A 13,234-nucleotide genomic window follows, 5' to 3' on the forward strand; every position below is an offset into this window, starting at 1 on the left:
GGTGTTCCTTGTCTTTTAGATGAATCGCTCTAAGCTCTGTCTCCTTTCTGTGCCTGTTTGTTGGAATTTCCCTCTTCTTGTAAAGACACCAGTCATTGGGTTAGGGCATACCCTAATTTAGTGTGACCTCATCTTAACAAGATTACATCAGCAAAGACCCTTTTTCCAAATAAAGTTGCATTCCCACATCCAGGATGGACATGAATTTAGGAGAAGCATTGGGGGAGGACATTATTTAATACTGGATAACTTTGGCTTAATGGAATTGTGACATCTCTATAACAATTTTTTCCATTAAGGCACAAATTAGTCCTAAAAACAACAACCCTAGAATGAGGAAAGCTAGAGAGTCTCATCTTAGGCCCACCATCTTGGTCTTCTGAAAGTTGCACTCCTTCTGCCACATAAGCAAAGTTGAAGCGTATTATCAATGCCACACAATGAGCTGTAACTCTGTTGGAGGGCTAAGAGTCCCTACAAGGGAGGATCTATCTGTTAAACTCTTTAACATGTTAGCTTGGGAACAAAAGGTCAGCACAAGTTCTACAGTTAATCATTGTTGGATGTTAGCCAGGAAATAAAAAGTATGCTAGTGTGGCCACTTTCCACTTATAAGAAAGCCCTAGACATTTTTATTTTCAAATTATAATTGCTACCTATAAAATAAGTATCTTATGAACTACCCAGATTTGTTTCTAGACGGTGATGGAAGCTAGTAAGTTTTAGTAATGAGGAAAGTAAAAGGGAAAATACTTTGTAATAAAGTTAAAAGGGACAGTAGCTTTTGATTGGACCTAATCTCAGCCAAACTTGGAAAGCTTTGGAGAAATACTGCTAGGGTAGAATCCATGAGAGGGAGGATGAAGCAGATGATAATACTGAGTAACTTCCAGTTCCACACTAAATTTATTTTCAGAATTTTCATTTTCTTTTTTTTTAATTTTTTTTTAACCTTTATTTTTGAGACAGTGAGAGACAGAGCATGAATGGGGGAGGGTCAGAGAGAGGGAGACACAGAATCTGAAACAGGCTCCAGGCTCTGAGCTGTCAGCACAGAGCCTGACGCGAGGCTCGAACTCACGGACTGCGAGATCACCACCTGAGCCGAAGTCGGACGCTAACCGACTGAGCCACCCAGGCGCCCCAGAATTTTCATTTTCTAATTTGAAGTTAGCATGTTTTTGTGTTAACGTTATTTTCCTTTACACCATAATAGTGAAAGGTTTTCTGAATTATTAAACATTCCTTTGTTCGTTCAGTAAACATATCCTGAGAACCTATCATGGATTAAGAAATAATAATGCCTGGGGCACCTGGGTGACTCAGTTGGTTGAGCCTTTGACTCTTGATTTCAGCTTGGGTCCTGATCTCACTGTTGGTGGTGTGGAGCCCTGCAATGGGCTCCGCCCTGACAGCACAGAGACTGGTTGGGATTTTCTCTCTCTCCCTCTTTCTTTGCCCCTCCCTGGCTCTCTCTCTCTCTCTCTCTCTCTCTCGCTGTCTTCCAAAATAAATAAACTTAAAAAAAGAAAAAAGAAACAATAAGGGTGTCTGGGTGCCTCAATCATTTGAGCGTCCAACTTCAGCTCAGGCCATGATCCCACCATACATGAGTTCAAGCCCCAAGTCAGGCTCTGTGCTGACAGCTCAGAGCTTGAAAACTGCTTCAGATTCTGTGTGTGTGTGTGTGTGTGTGTGTGTGTCTCTCTCTGCCCCTCCCCCATTCACACTCGGTCTCTCAAGAATGAATAAATGTTAAAAAAAAGTTAAAAAAAAAATAATGCCTATTATGTATTGAATACTTAGTATGTTGCCAAAGATTGGTTTAAGCACTTCAGATAAATATAGTCATGTCATTCTCAATATATCCCAGTGGTATATAGAATTATCTACAAGTTTATAGGTGAGGGAAAAAGTACACAACATGTCTATAGTCACACAGCTCTGAGATGGTGGAACCAAGCTTCCAATACCTCAGTAGTCTGGGGCCTCTGCACTTACTGTACCTCATGACTCACTGGGCTTATGGAAACAAAAAGGACATGGACTCTGCTCTCAGGGGACTCAGAGAGCTTCATAAACAATTATAACATTGTGTGTAAACCTTCTGCTGTGGCAAAGGCACAGTGGGTTGAATGCAGCTCTGAAGACACTCAGATGGTCCCTGAGCTGTTAGTGGATGAGTGGTTGGCTGTCTGCAGATGGACAAGGGAATGTGGGTGTGGGGAGCAACGCATAAGGGGTGAGGAGCAGGGCAGCCAGGTGTGTTTAAAGAGGAGATGAGGGTGGGTGGTGAGGAGCGGCCTGAGAAGCTGAAGGGTAGGCTGGGCTTCATAAAGGTCCGTATTCCAGAACCATGTGTTTCCCCTTCGTATGGGAGAGCACTGGCAAGTTTTAATTAAGGAAGTGACGATCCAGTTTGCATTAAAAAAAAATTTTTTTTTAATGTTTATTTATTTTTGAGACAGAGAGAGACAGAGCATGAATGGGGGAGGGTCAGAGAGAGGGAGACACAGAATCTGAAACAGGCTCCAGGCTCTGAGCTGTCAGCACAGAGCCTGATGCGGGACTCAAACTCACGGACCGCGAGATCATGACCTGAGCCGAAGTCAGCTGCTTAATCGACTGAGCCACCCAGGCGCCCCATCCAGTTTGCATTTTGAAAAGCATAATTTCCTAAGTAAAAACTTTTTTCTACTGAAACAAACTCTTGATTTTATAGTGAGGGACCAAGGAAAAACACACTTCACTTAACTGAAATGAACTGAATGACAAAATTAGTGTAACTTTAAATTATGTTAAGGGGAGAATAGTTGGGCATGAGTCAATAGCCTTCTGTGCCATCACAGCAGCCTCTTTGCAAGAACTCCACTCATAAATTATGTCATTAGCTATCTTTGTTTTAAGGGGAAGTGAACAGAATCAAGTCTCCACTGTGACTCCTTTTATCAAATTGGAAATTATTTATGAAAACATTTCTTTTCTTTGATGTCTGTTTGTTTGTGTATATATGGATGTATGTATGTATTTAAAGAGCCCATGCACAAGCCGAGAAGAGGCAGAGAGAGAAGAGAGAGAATCCCAAGCAGGCTCTGTGCTGTCAGTGCAGACCCCCATATGGGGCTCGAACTCACGAACCGTGAGATCATGACCTGAGCCAAAATCAAGAGCTGAATGCTTAACTTACTGACCCTAAGAAACCATTTCTAAAGTGTCTCCATTTTCCACCACAGGGTCATGCTTTTTCAGATTTCAGAAGATGTAAACAAATTGGAATTGAGGTCGTTTAAGTTTCTTTTGAGCCAGGAGATCTCCAGATGTAAAGTGGATGATGATATGGTAAGACCGGTGTTTCACCAAGATTTGGTCCTGAGGTTGAGTCAGCCAGTGAGAACTGCTGAGACTGGAGAGAGGGCTAGTCTAGTAAAAACAACTTGGACTCTCACTTTTCAACTGGGGGAGAAGAAAATAGTTGTCAGGCAGCAGTGTTGTAGATAGGATTCCTTTGTATACTGGGAAATGCTTCTCACATTAATTATCAGGAGCATGACAGAGTCAGGAGCTACAGAGGAAGATTGATTGTGGAGGTACAGCCTGGTGTGGGACCTTACAGAGCCAGGAAAGACAGTGGTGAGCTGGAGACACCTTCCCACTTGTGTAGTCTCTGAAATCAACTGGGATCTGGAACTCTATGCGTGTGTATGCATGTGTGCGTGTGTGTGAACGCGGGACTGGAGGTGAATCAGGTACCAGAGGCAGTGTTGGGACAGAGACAGTCCCCAGGGCTGTCACCATGGAGACCAGGGTACTGTGTCTTAGCCATGCATCTCAGGCTGTTTCACAGACTTCACACAAAGGTGCCCACAGGTAGTTTCAGCATAGGGCTTGGGGCCTAGGGCCCAGGGCCTGGATGCCATCTGATGTCATTTCTCTATCTTCTCACTTCTATCTGACTGATCCAGAAAACACAGAATTGCTTTTCTAGTGCTATATGGGTTTCATAAGACCAGGCAGGATGTCCTCTCAGGAGGGTCAGCTTGGGAAGCTAGGGTGGGCTCTCTGTTTGGAGAGAATGGAATTAAAAAAAGAAAATCTAATCTAAAAGCCAGTATGTATCAATCCAGTCTTCCAACTTCATTTCTTTTCCTTTTAGAACTTGCTTGATATTTTCATAGAGATGGAAAAGAGGGTCATCCTAGGGGAAAGAAATTTGGACACTCTGAAAAGAATCTGTGACCAAATCAACAAGAGCCTGCTGAAGAAAATCACTGATTATGAAGAATTAAGCAGAGGTAGAAATAACTTGACAGCTGTGAATTAGCAAAATGTATTCTTAAATTGGCAAGTCCCTCTATGTCACGATTGTTTCTAATCAAATATGTGTTTGTTTATTTTTTAATTCAGAGGGAAGAATGAGCCTTCAAAGAAGTCCAGATGAATTGTCAAATGGTAATATTGGAAATACAGTTTTAAGACTTACTTAATTTACTATCTGACACCCTTATTGCCTCCTTTCCACACCTTTCTACCACATCTACATCTTAATGGTCTTGCTCTCCTAGTATCAAGAAGTAGGCTCAGTGCCTGCTTGTCACCTCTACACATTGAAAAACATAAAAAAAGTTGTCAAAAGACATAGACCTTGCAGCCCCAGTGTGGCAAGTTTGAAATAGATGAAGAGTTAGTCAGTAAAAAGATTTTTACTTATTCTGTGGACTGCAAGGATATTACATTCAAGGCAGTCTGTGAATTTTCATTTTAAAGGGGACCTTACGATGTCCTGGGTGCTTTGTGTTTCTTTACCAAAGTATCGTCCCTGCCATGTCTCATTCTCCGTTGCTTGTAGGGGAGGAATCCCTGGCAATGATGGCATTATCGGACTCTCTAGAAGAACAGGACAGTGAGTCACAGGTATGGAGAAATCCCGGTTCCTTTTTTCTCTTCACATTGCAGATTCTAGTTCTTATATTCCTTAGCTTTTAAGCTTCTTAGATAAACTACTAAGGGGCAGACACTTGTGGGAAATTTTGAGAACTATAGAAAATTTTCACAAAAGGACAAATTTTAAAATGTTATTTTTTAAGTTTTAATGTTAAAAAGTGTTGAAATTTTATTTCAAAACCAAAGACAAAGGCATTGGAATAGTTGGTGGGCAGAGCAAGTGAGAACCCTCCTATGCAATTCTTTCAGCAGCTGCCTCAGCCCGAGTGGGAGAAAGCTTTGGGGGGAAAAGTCTAGCAGGACTGGGAAAAGCAAGCTTTTCTTTTAGCTTGATATTTCAAAAACTGTTTCTAGTTAGTGATTTAGGTGTAAGCAGCAAATGCTCATGATCTTGCCGGCTCTATATTTTTGTCTCAAGGAGCCAGTGCATGAATTGCCTTTCTAGACATAATTGCTTCGATTTATTAACCTTCAAAAACTCACCAGCTACATTCTGTTTCATTAGCCTGTTCCCTACTTTCTTTGGCGGGAAGCAAAGGAAACCCTGAAGGTTATCAGTCTAGTGGGAGACTTGAAAGTAAGCTGAGAGAGACCAGTTAAAAGTGGGCTCCTGAGCAGATTACCAGATCTAAGTCTGAAAATCAAAGAGTAACCAAAGTCATGTGGCACTTTGCAAATAGCAAAGTGCTCTGTAAGTGTGGTCCCTATTGAACTGCTAAACGTATTAAGTGCAAGAGAGCTCTGGTAACTTGCACAAAGTCTTAAGGTTATTAAGTAGTAGAGCCAGGAGCTTGAGCCCTTAGTGTGGAGCCCTTTTCTCTACCTCGAGGAGCTGCATAGATTTCCCAATACGTGCTGAATATCTCAGCACTGAGACAGCCCTGGGAGAGTCAGAACACAGGGCCATCTCTGACTGATGCTGTCAGGTACTAGAATCTGGATCCTGTAACCTGCAGCATAGCCAAGACCTGCCTGACTAGTGCATCTCTCTCCTCCAATCACTGTGGTCCTGAGAGCCAAACTAAGTCATCGGCTTTCAAAATCCAGGAACCACGCTATGTCATGTGTGAAGGGCAGACCCTCAACTGTTAGCCCAGAAACACAGATGAGTTGAATGGCTAGCCAAGGGAATCACAAGGTGACAGACAGGCAACCCAAAGACAGCATTAGGATGTTCATTCATTCATCAACTCCTGACAGAGCTTTCACAAATTAATAAATTCTAGGGTGGGAGGGAGGGGAAAGTGGGTGATGTGCATTGAGGAAGGCACCTGTTGGGATGAGCGCTGGGTGTTGTATGGAAACCAATTTGACAATAAATTTCACATTAAAAAATTTAATAAGTTCTAGTTCCTTGTGCAGATGTTAGCCACCTTGAGCGTAAACTAAAACAAATAATGAAAATATGCTCTGATGACAACCATATTAATATATGTGCAAAGTGCTCAGGAGGCCCAAGTACTGGGACACTGATTTTACACACTAACTGTGGGGCAGAAGTCTGGGGAATCATGTGTCCGGAGAACAGGTGGAAACCAGTTCACCAGAGAAACAATGTCAAGTTGGGGTAGGGACATTGTAAGTACACTTGGGTCCCAGTTTGGCTAAGGGGACAGACTGGCTTCTTACTAGGGAGTCATCTGTTCAATTCTCAAGTGTTTGACCCACAAAGTCAGCTCCTGGGTTGGATTTTTGTTTTCCAGACATCGGACAAAGTTTACCGAATGAAAAGCAAACCTCGCGGATATTGTTTGATCTTTAACAATTATGATTTTAGCAGAGCACGGAAGGATGTGCCCAAACTTCAGAACATTAAGGATAGGAATGGAACAAACTTCGATGCAGGTACAGTAGGACCCTGAAAAGAAATGAAATATTTCTAATGCCTATGTTTTTATCAAAAGGAAAGAACAATGCCTATGTTTTTATCAAAAGGAAAGTACCAACAGGGCCACATGTTTCAGAAAAAAAAAATAGATATATTTCCTGGTGGAAGTGAAGAACATTCTTATGTATTCGTTAGTTTTCTGCGTTTGGTTTTTAATTTCTTAATTTCATTTTTTGAAGTGTTTATTTATTTTTGAGAGAGAGAGAGAGAGAGAGCATGAGCAGGGGAGAGAGGGGAGTACAGAGGATCTGAAGCAGGCTCTGTGCTGACAGCCGAGAGAGCCCGATGTGGGGCTCGAACTCACAAACCATGAGATCATGACCTGAGCCGAAGTTGGATGTTCAACTGACTAAGCCACCCAGGTGACCCTGCTTTTGTTTTTTTTAAATTAATTTTTAATCAAAGTAATGTATCTAGGGTAAAATATTGAGTCTTAATAAAAGACTAATAATAAAAAGCAACAACAAGCTTTGCTTTTTTTTTTTTTTTTAATTTTTTTTTTCAACTTTTTTTTATTTATTTTTGGGGCAGAGAGAGACAGAGCATGAACGGGGGAGGGGCAGAGAGAGAGGGAGACACAGAATCGGAAACAGGCTCCAGGCTCCGAGCCATCAGCCCAGAGCCTGACGCGGGGCTCGAACTCACGGACCGCGAGATCGTGACCTGGCTTAAGTCGGACGCTTAACCGACTGCGCCACCCAGGCGCCCCAACAAGCTTTGCTTTTAATTCAACTAAACTAATACTGCTTCTGTAGAATGTATTAATTATTAGGTGTAAACATTGCTTTGGGATCAAGACCATATATAGGAGTTGCATTTATAGGGGCATCTGGGTGGTTCATTTGGTCAAGCGTCCAACTTTTGGTTTCTGGTCAGGTTGTGATCTCCCAGTTTTGTGGGTTTGAGCCCCGCATCAGGCTGTGCACAACAGTGCAGAGCCTGCTTTGGATTCTCTTTCTCTCTCCCTCTCTCTCTGCCACTCCCCTACTCATGCTGTCTCTTTTAGCTTGATATTTCAAAAACTGTTTCTAGTTAGTGATTTAGGTGTAAGCAGCAAATGCTCATGATCTTGCTGGCTCTATATTTTTGTCTCAAGGAGCCAGTGCATGAATTGCCTTTCTAGACATAATTGCTTCGATTTATTAACCTTCAAAGACTCATCAGCTACATTGTTTCATTAGCCTGTTCCCTACTCTCTTTGGCGGGAAGCAAAGGAAACCCTGAAGGTTATCAGTCTAGTTAGCTGTTAACTGTTAGCTGTCTCTGTCTCTCTCAAAATAATAAACTTAAAAAAAAATTTAGGGGCGCCTGGGTGGCTCAGTTGGTTAAGCATCTGACTTTGGCTCAGGTCATGATCTTATAGTTCATGACTTTTAGTCTGCATCGGGCTCTATGCTGACAGCTCAGAGCCTGGAGCCTGCTTCAGAGTCTGTGTCTCCCTCTCTCTCTGCTCCTCCCCTGCTCGTGCTCTTTCTCAAAAACAAACATTAAAAAAAAAATTAAAAATATTTTTAGAAGTTGCATTTATAAAAGTTGGGCTATAAGCGTAGATGAAATTGTCAGTCTTTAATAGAAATGGTCTTTTCAAATATTAAACTAGCCAGAAATTCTTTTGCTCAGCCTATTTAGGATAAGATTGAGAACTTATAGGTTAAATGAAAAAAAAATTGGCAGCATGTGAAAATAGAAATGGTTACTACTAAAAGTGATAATAGAAACAATCCAACCCAACAACTGTATTTTTGAAAATGCCCTTAGCAGGGCCCTTAGTGTGGCTCAACTGGTTGATGTTATGAGTCATAATGTCAGGTAATGATATATATTTTTTTAACTGAATAAAGTTTGGAAAATTAATGTAGGTTGATTTTAATCATCAAGATTCTGCTAATGGTCTCTGTTAACAGTTGTTTATTCAAGCAAATCTGTTCTAAGATTTCAAAAGCCACAGAGCTGAAGCCCACTGACTGTATCACTCATCATCATATACCTTGGTATTGGAGAAACAGGCCTTTGATTTTCATTAATTTTGTTAAAACACTTTTATTAAAATAATATTTGATTGTATTTCTGGGTTTTTGGTCAAAGGGTAGGTATAAATTTGCAGATCTCTAGGATGAAAAAGTCTAGAGATCTAATGTATGACATAATGACTATAGTTAATAAGACTGTATTGAATACTAGTATTTCAGGTGAACTCATCACACACACACTCACACACAGTAATTAAGTATGTGAGGAGATATGTTATCAGCTTGACTGTGGTAATAACTTCATGCTGTACACCTTAAATATATAGAATTTTTAGTTTTAAAAAAAGAATCAAGCAGCCTGAAAACGTTGACTTTTACTAGATCTTAGAGCACTAGGGGGAAAAATAATGTTATGCATATAGAAAACAAAGCAATGAAAAAATAATGCAATTACTAATTCCAGGAAAGAAAAAATTTAATAAGAAAAGCATAATTAAGGTATATTTTCATCTTACTATTGATTCAACTAAAAGTTGTAAACAACTGGGGCACCTGGGTGGCTCAGTCAGTTAAGCGTCTGACTTCAGCTCAGGTCCTGATATTGTGGTCTGCAGTCCATGGGTTCAAGCCCCATGTCAGGTTCTGTGCTGACCCTCAGAGCCTGCTTCGGATTCTGTGTCTCCCTCTCTCTGCCCCTTCCCCACTACTCTCTCTCTCTCTCTGTCAAAATAATAAATAAACATCAAAAATTTTAAAAGTTGTAAACAACTGAATAAGAGTTCATATGCTCATCCTGTGGGGTGCCTGGCTGGCTCAGTTGGTTGAGTGGACTCGATTTTGGCTTCAGTCATGATCTCATGGTTAGTGAGTTTGAGCACTGACAGTGCAGAACCTGCTTGGGATTCTCTCTCGCTTTCTCTGCCCCTTCTCTGCATGTGCATGCACTCTCTTAAAATAAATAAACTTAAAAAAATGCTCATCTTCCATAATAGGAACTCAATACATAAGTTACATAAGGCTAAAATTTATAAAATAGTAAATAGCAAAGTGCCCAAATTCGTTACAAGATGGAGGCTAATACCAAAAAAAAAAAGTAGTTAAAAGTTGAAAGTGGTTGCATTCATGGAACATGATTGGGTAAAAGGGAGAAGTAGAAAAGGGATAGCTTTTTTGTAATAGGACTTTCAGTTCTACTTGACTTTTGAAAGGTTCATATCTTGCATTTTGGTAAACAATTTTTGAGAGTGCTTGAGATAAAATAAATATGGATCTTTTATTAAAAAGTGTTTTGGGGTGCTCCTGTGTGGCTCAATTTGTTGAGCATCTGACTCTTGATTTTGGCTCAGGTTATGATCCCAAAGTCATGGGATTGGGCCCTGCTTAAATTCTCTTTCTCTCTCAAAAAAAATAAACATTTTAAAAAGTAAAATAAATTAAAAAATTTTAAAAATGTTTTTGCTTTTTGTTCTATGTAAGTAATACATTATTATTTAGATTGGTTTGGTACTAAGCCTATATAATAGCTTACCCATCTTATAGCCTAGTTGAGAAAAGACAAAAGGCCAACAATAGCACTCTCCCCTTTCTCATTTGCCTCAGGACTAGAAATGTTTTCTGCTAAGGGCAATAAATATTAGAAAACTATGGAATTCAGCCAGGTGATATAAATGGCCTTGCTCTTCAGTTCTGTTTCACATTCTTTATCTGATCAATGTTCTCTCTATTGGGCTGTGGTCTGGGAATTACTGTGGTGTAATATGACTTTTCTTATTTCACTTTTCAGAAGCTTTGAGTAAGACCTTTAGTGAGCTTCATTTTGAGATTGTGAATTTCAAAGACTCTACAGCAAAGACAATCTGTGAAGTTCTGAAATCCTACCAAAGAATGGACCATAATAACAAAGATTGCTTCATCTGCTGTATCCTCTCCCATGGAGACAAAGGCATTATTTATGGCTCTGATGGGCAGGAAGCCCCCATCTATGAGCTGACTTCTTACTTCACTGGTTCAAAGTGCCCTTCCCTTGCAGGCAAGCCCAAAATCTTTTTTATTCAGGCTTGTCAAGGGGATAACTACCAGAGAGGTATAGCTGTTGAGACTGACTCTGAACAGAAGGAAGACTACTTAGAAATGGACTCATCATTTCAGAAGAGATATATCCCAGATGAGGCTGATTTTCTGCTGGGGATGGCCACTGTGAACAACTGTGTTTCCTACCGAAACCCTACGGAGGGGACCTGGTATATCCAGTCACTTTGCCAGAGCCTAAGAGAAAGATGTCCTAGGTAATTTTTGCTTGCTCTGCCTTTCATTCATTTCTAAATTTCTAGCTATCAATTACATAGTTGTACTTTCCAGGTCAGTTGCAAAATGGGAGAGGGGGCAAGTGTTAATATCTTCAGTTCACAGATGGAAAAAAACTGAGGTACTTACTGCAGAGTTTCTTTTATCTAGCATCTGAAATGATAGGGTATCATAGAGCAGGGAATGATGGTAAAGTCAGCTCAGCTTTGTTTTTAGGTAGAACATGACTGAGCCAACTTAACTGGTTTTGGGAGTCTTCCAAGAAGGTACAATAACCCATTTCAATTTTTAACATCCTCCAACTCTGTCAAAGTTGTATAATAGCTAACCAACCTTAAACCCTCTTGGTGTGTTGTGGGAGATAAGTACCAAAGAGTAGAAACCCTTTATATTCCCACTAATTTGGCTTAATTTGAAGCCACAAAATGTGGGAAAATATTCTTCTTTCATTTATTATACCCTAAATGATGGTTTTGTAGTCACAGTCCACACAAATGCACATGCAATGGGTGAATAGCAAGAAATCTTCTAGCTCTATATCTCACCATGCTTTAAGTGTATGAAGAGTGGGAATTTCCCATGGTAGACAAAGGAGTGAATCATAACATCAACACCATGTTTTTCTTTTGTAACCTTGACTACGAATGAGCAGGTTGCCCAGCTAACCTGAGAAGAGAGGCTGGTGAGAAAGGGGTGGGGCAGCTGTAGGAGACATTGGGTTTTCCCTTGCCCCAAAGTGATCATTAGATGATCACAGAAGCAATGTTGATCTGAGGCAGAGGATGTTTGGGGGGCACTGAAGCAATTATGGTGGCAAGTGACATAGTACATAGAAGAGTAAGGAACAAACAGATCAGGAGGGAAAGAACTCAAATCTGATGTTGACACCGAGGTTTCTGATGGTCAGTAGAGATCTTGAGTAAACCAAAGATAAGTTATTAAGCTCTGAGGCAACTCCTTTACCTGGAAAGCTTTGATACAAATCAGTTTAGCAACTTATGATTTCCAATGCCTGATGTTTTGAGGGAAAGAACTGTCCCTGAGTACAGCAGATGAGAAGGGTTTGCCAGTGTTGTTTCCCCACAGATGGTCACAATGTTGTTGTTTTTCAGGGGCGAAGATATCCTCACCATCCTTACTGAGGTGAACTTTGAAGTGAGCAATAAGGATGACAAGAAAAACATGGGGAAACAAATGCCACAACCTACTTTCACACTGAGGAAAAAACTCTTCTTCCCTCTTAATTGATGCTGTTTAGTTGCATAACACTATGCTTAATTTATTTGTTAGTAAAATGCTGCTATCAGCTTATTTTTTTTTTTTCTTTTGGATGGCAGGAAGGGGAGAGAATGGAAGTCAGGACAACTTAATTCCTATGCAAATTCAAGCCTAAATCTCTGGCTTTGCAATAATAGCTACTGGAGATTGATAGCCACAGGCATGGTTTTAATTTTATTTTTGATTCAATGAAAAAGTTCCTAAAAAACTTACAGTAGATAAAAAATACAATAAGCATAAATGAAATGTAACATCATAAAGTTCAAAAGCAGTGGCAGAATGTTCTTTGTACATCTCTCATCTGCTTTCAACCTAGAATCATTTTTCTAAATGTTTGTGAGAGACACAGAGCATGAGTGTGGGGGTGAGGGTGGGCAGAGAGAGAGACACACACACAGAATCTGAAGCAGGCTCCAGGCTCTGAGCTGTCAGCCCAGAGCCCCACACAGGGCTTGAACTCATGAACTGTGAGGTGATGACCTGGGCCAAAGTTGGGCACTTAGCCGGCAGAGCCACCCAGGCACCTCTCAACCTAGAGTCATTGATTCCCTTCAAATTGTTAAGCATTAAATAAATAAAAAATAAAATAAAATAAAAGGATGTTATTCCAAAGCTTTAACCTGGGACACAGAGTTAATGGTGGTGCAGAGATTTCATAAGGCATAAGAAGACTGGAAGTGGAGAAAGCAATTTCCCACTTGAGGACTCAGAATTAAGTGAATGTTGTTCAAGTATTGGGAGAGGATGTTAAGAAAACCATAATTCTCCTCCTTTCCGTGAAAGAACTAATTCCTCATTCTTGGTTCCTATGAGAATTTGTCAGGCTTACATTCCTGCTAACTGGATGCTATTC

General features: G+C 40.5%; 1 protein-coding gene across 4 annotated transcripts in view; it reads left to right on the forward strand.

Moving 5' to 3' along the window:
- The window catches only part of CASP8 (caspase 8), a 74,154-nt gene extending 61,388 nt beyond the window's left edge, over positions 1 to 12,766 (forward strand). For 3 of the 4 annotated variants that reach the window (XM_042949697.1, XM_042949696.1, XM_042949695.1), the window contains 7 exons: positions 3,234 to 3,339; positions 4,154 to 4,292; positions 4,405 to 4,449; positions 4,847 to 4,911; positions 6,645 to 6,786; positions 10,583 to 11,084; positions 12,216 to 12,766. In XM_042949697.1, coding sequence (XP_042805631.1) covers positions 3,234 to 3,339; positions 4,154 to 4,292; positions 4,405 to 4,449; positions 4,847 to 4,911; positions 6,645 to 6,786; positions 10,583 to 11,084; positions 12,216 to 12,351 — 1,135 coding nt within the window. In that variant the 3' untranslated portion in view covers positions 12,352 to 12,766. Of the gene's footprint in view, positions 1 to 3,233; positions 3,340 to 4,153; positions 4,293 to 4,404; positions 4,450 to 4,846; positions 4,912 to 6,644; positions 6,787 to 10,582; positions 11,085 to 12,215 lie in introns of those variants that run through there. The other variant, XM_042949698.1, reaches the window with a different exon arrangement.
- Positions 12,767 to 13,234: the final 468 nt, after the last annotated feature.

Source organism: Panthera leo, chromosome C1 (assembly GCF_018350215.1).
Source record: "Panthera leo isolate Ple1 chromosome C1, P.leo_Ple1_pat1.1, whole genome shotgun sequence".
NCBI classification, from domain to species: Eukaryota; Metazoa; Chordata; class Mammalia; order Carnivora; family Felidae; genus Panthera; species Panthera leo.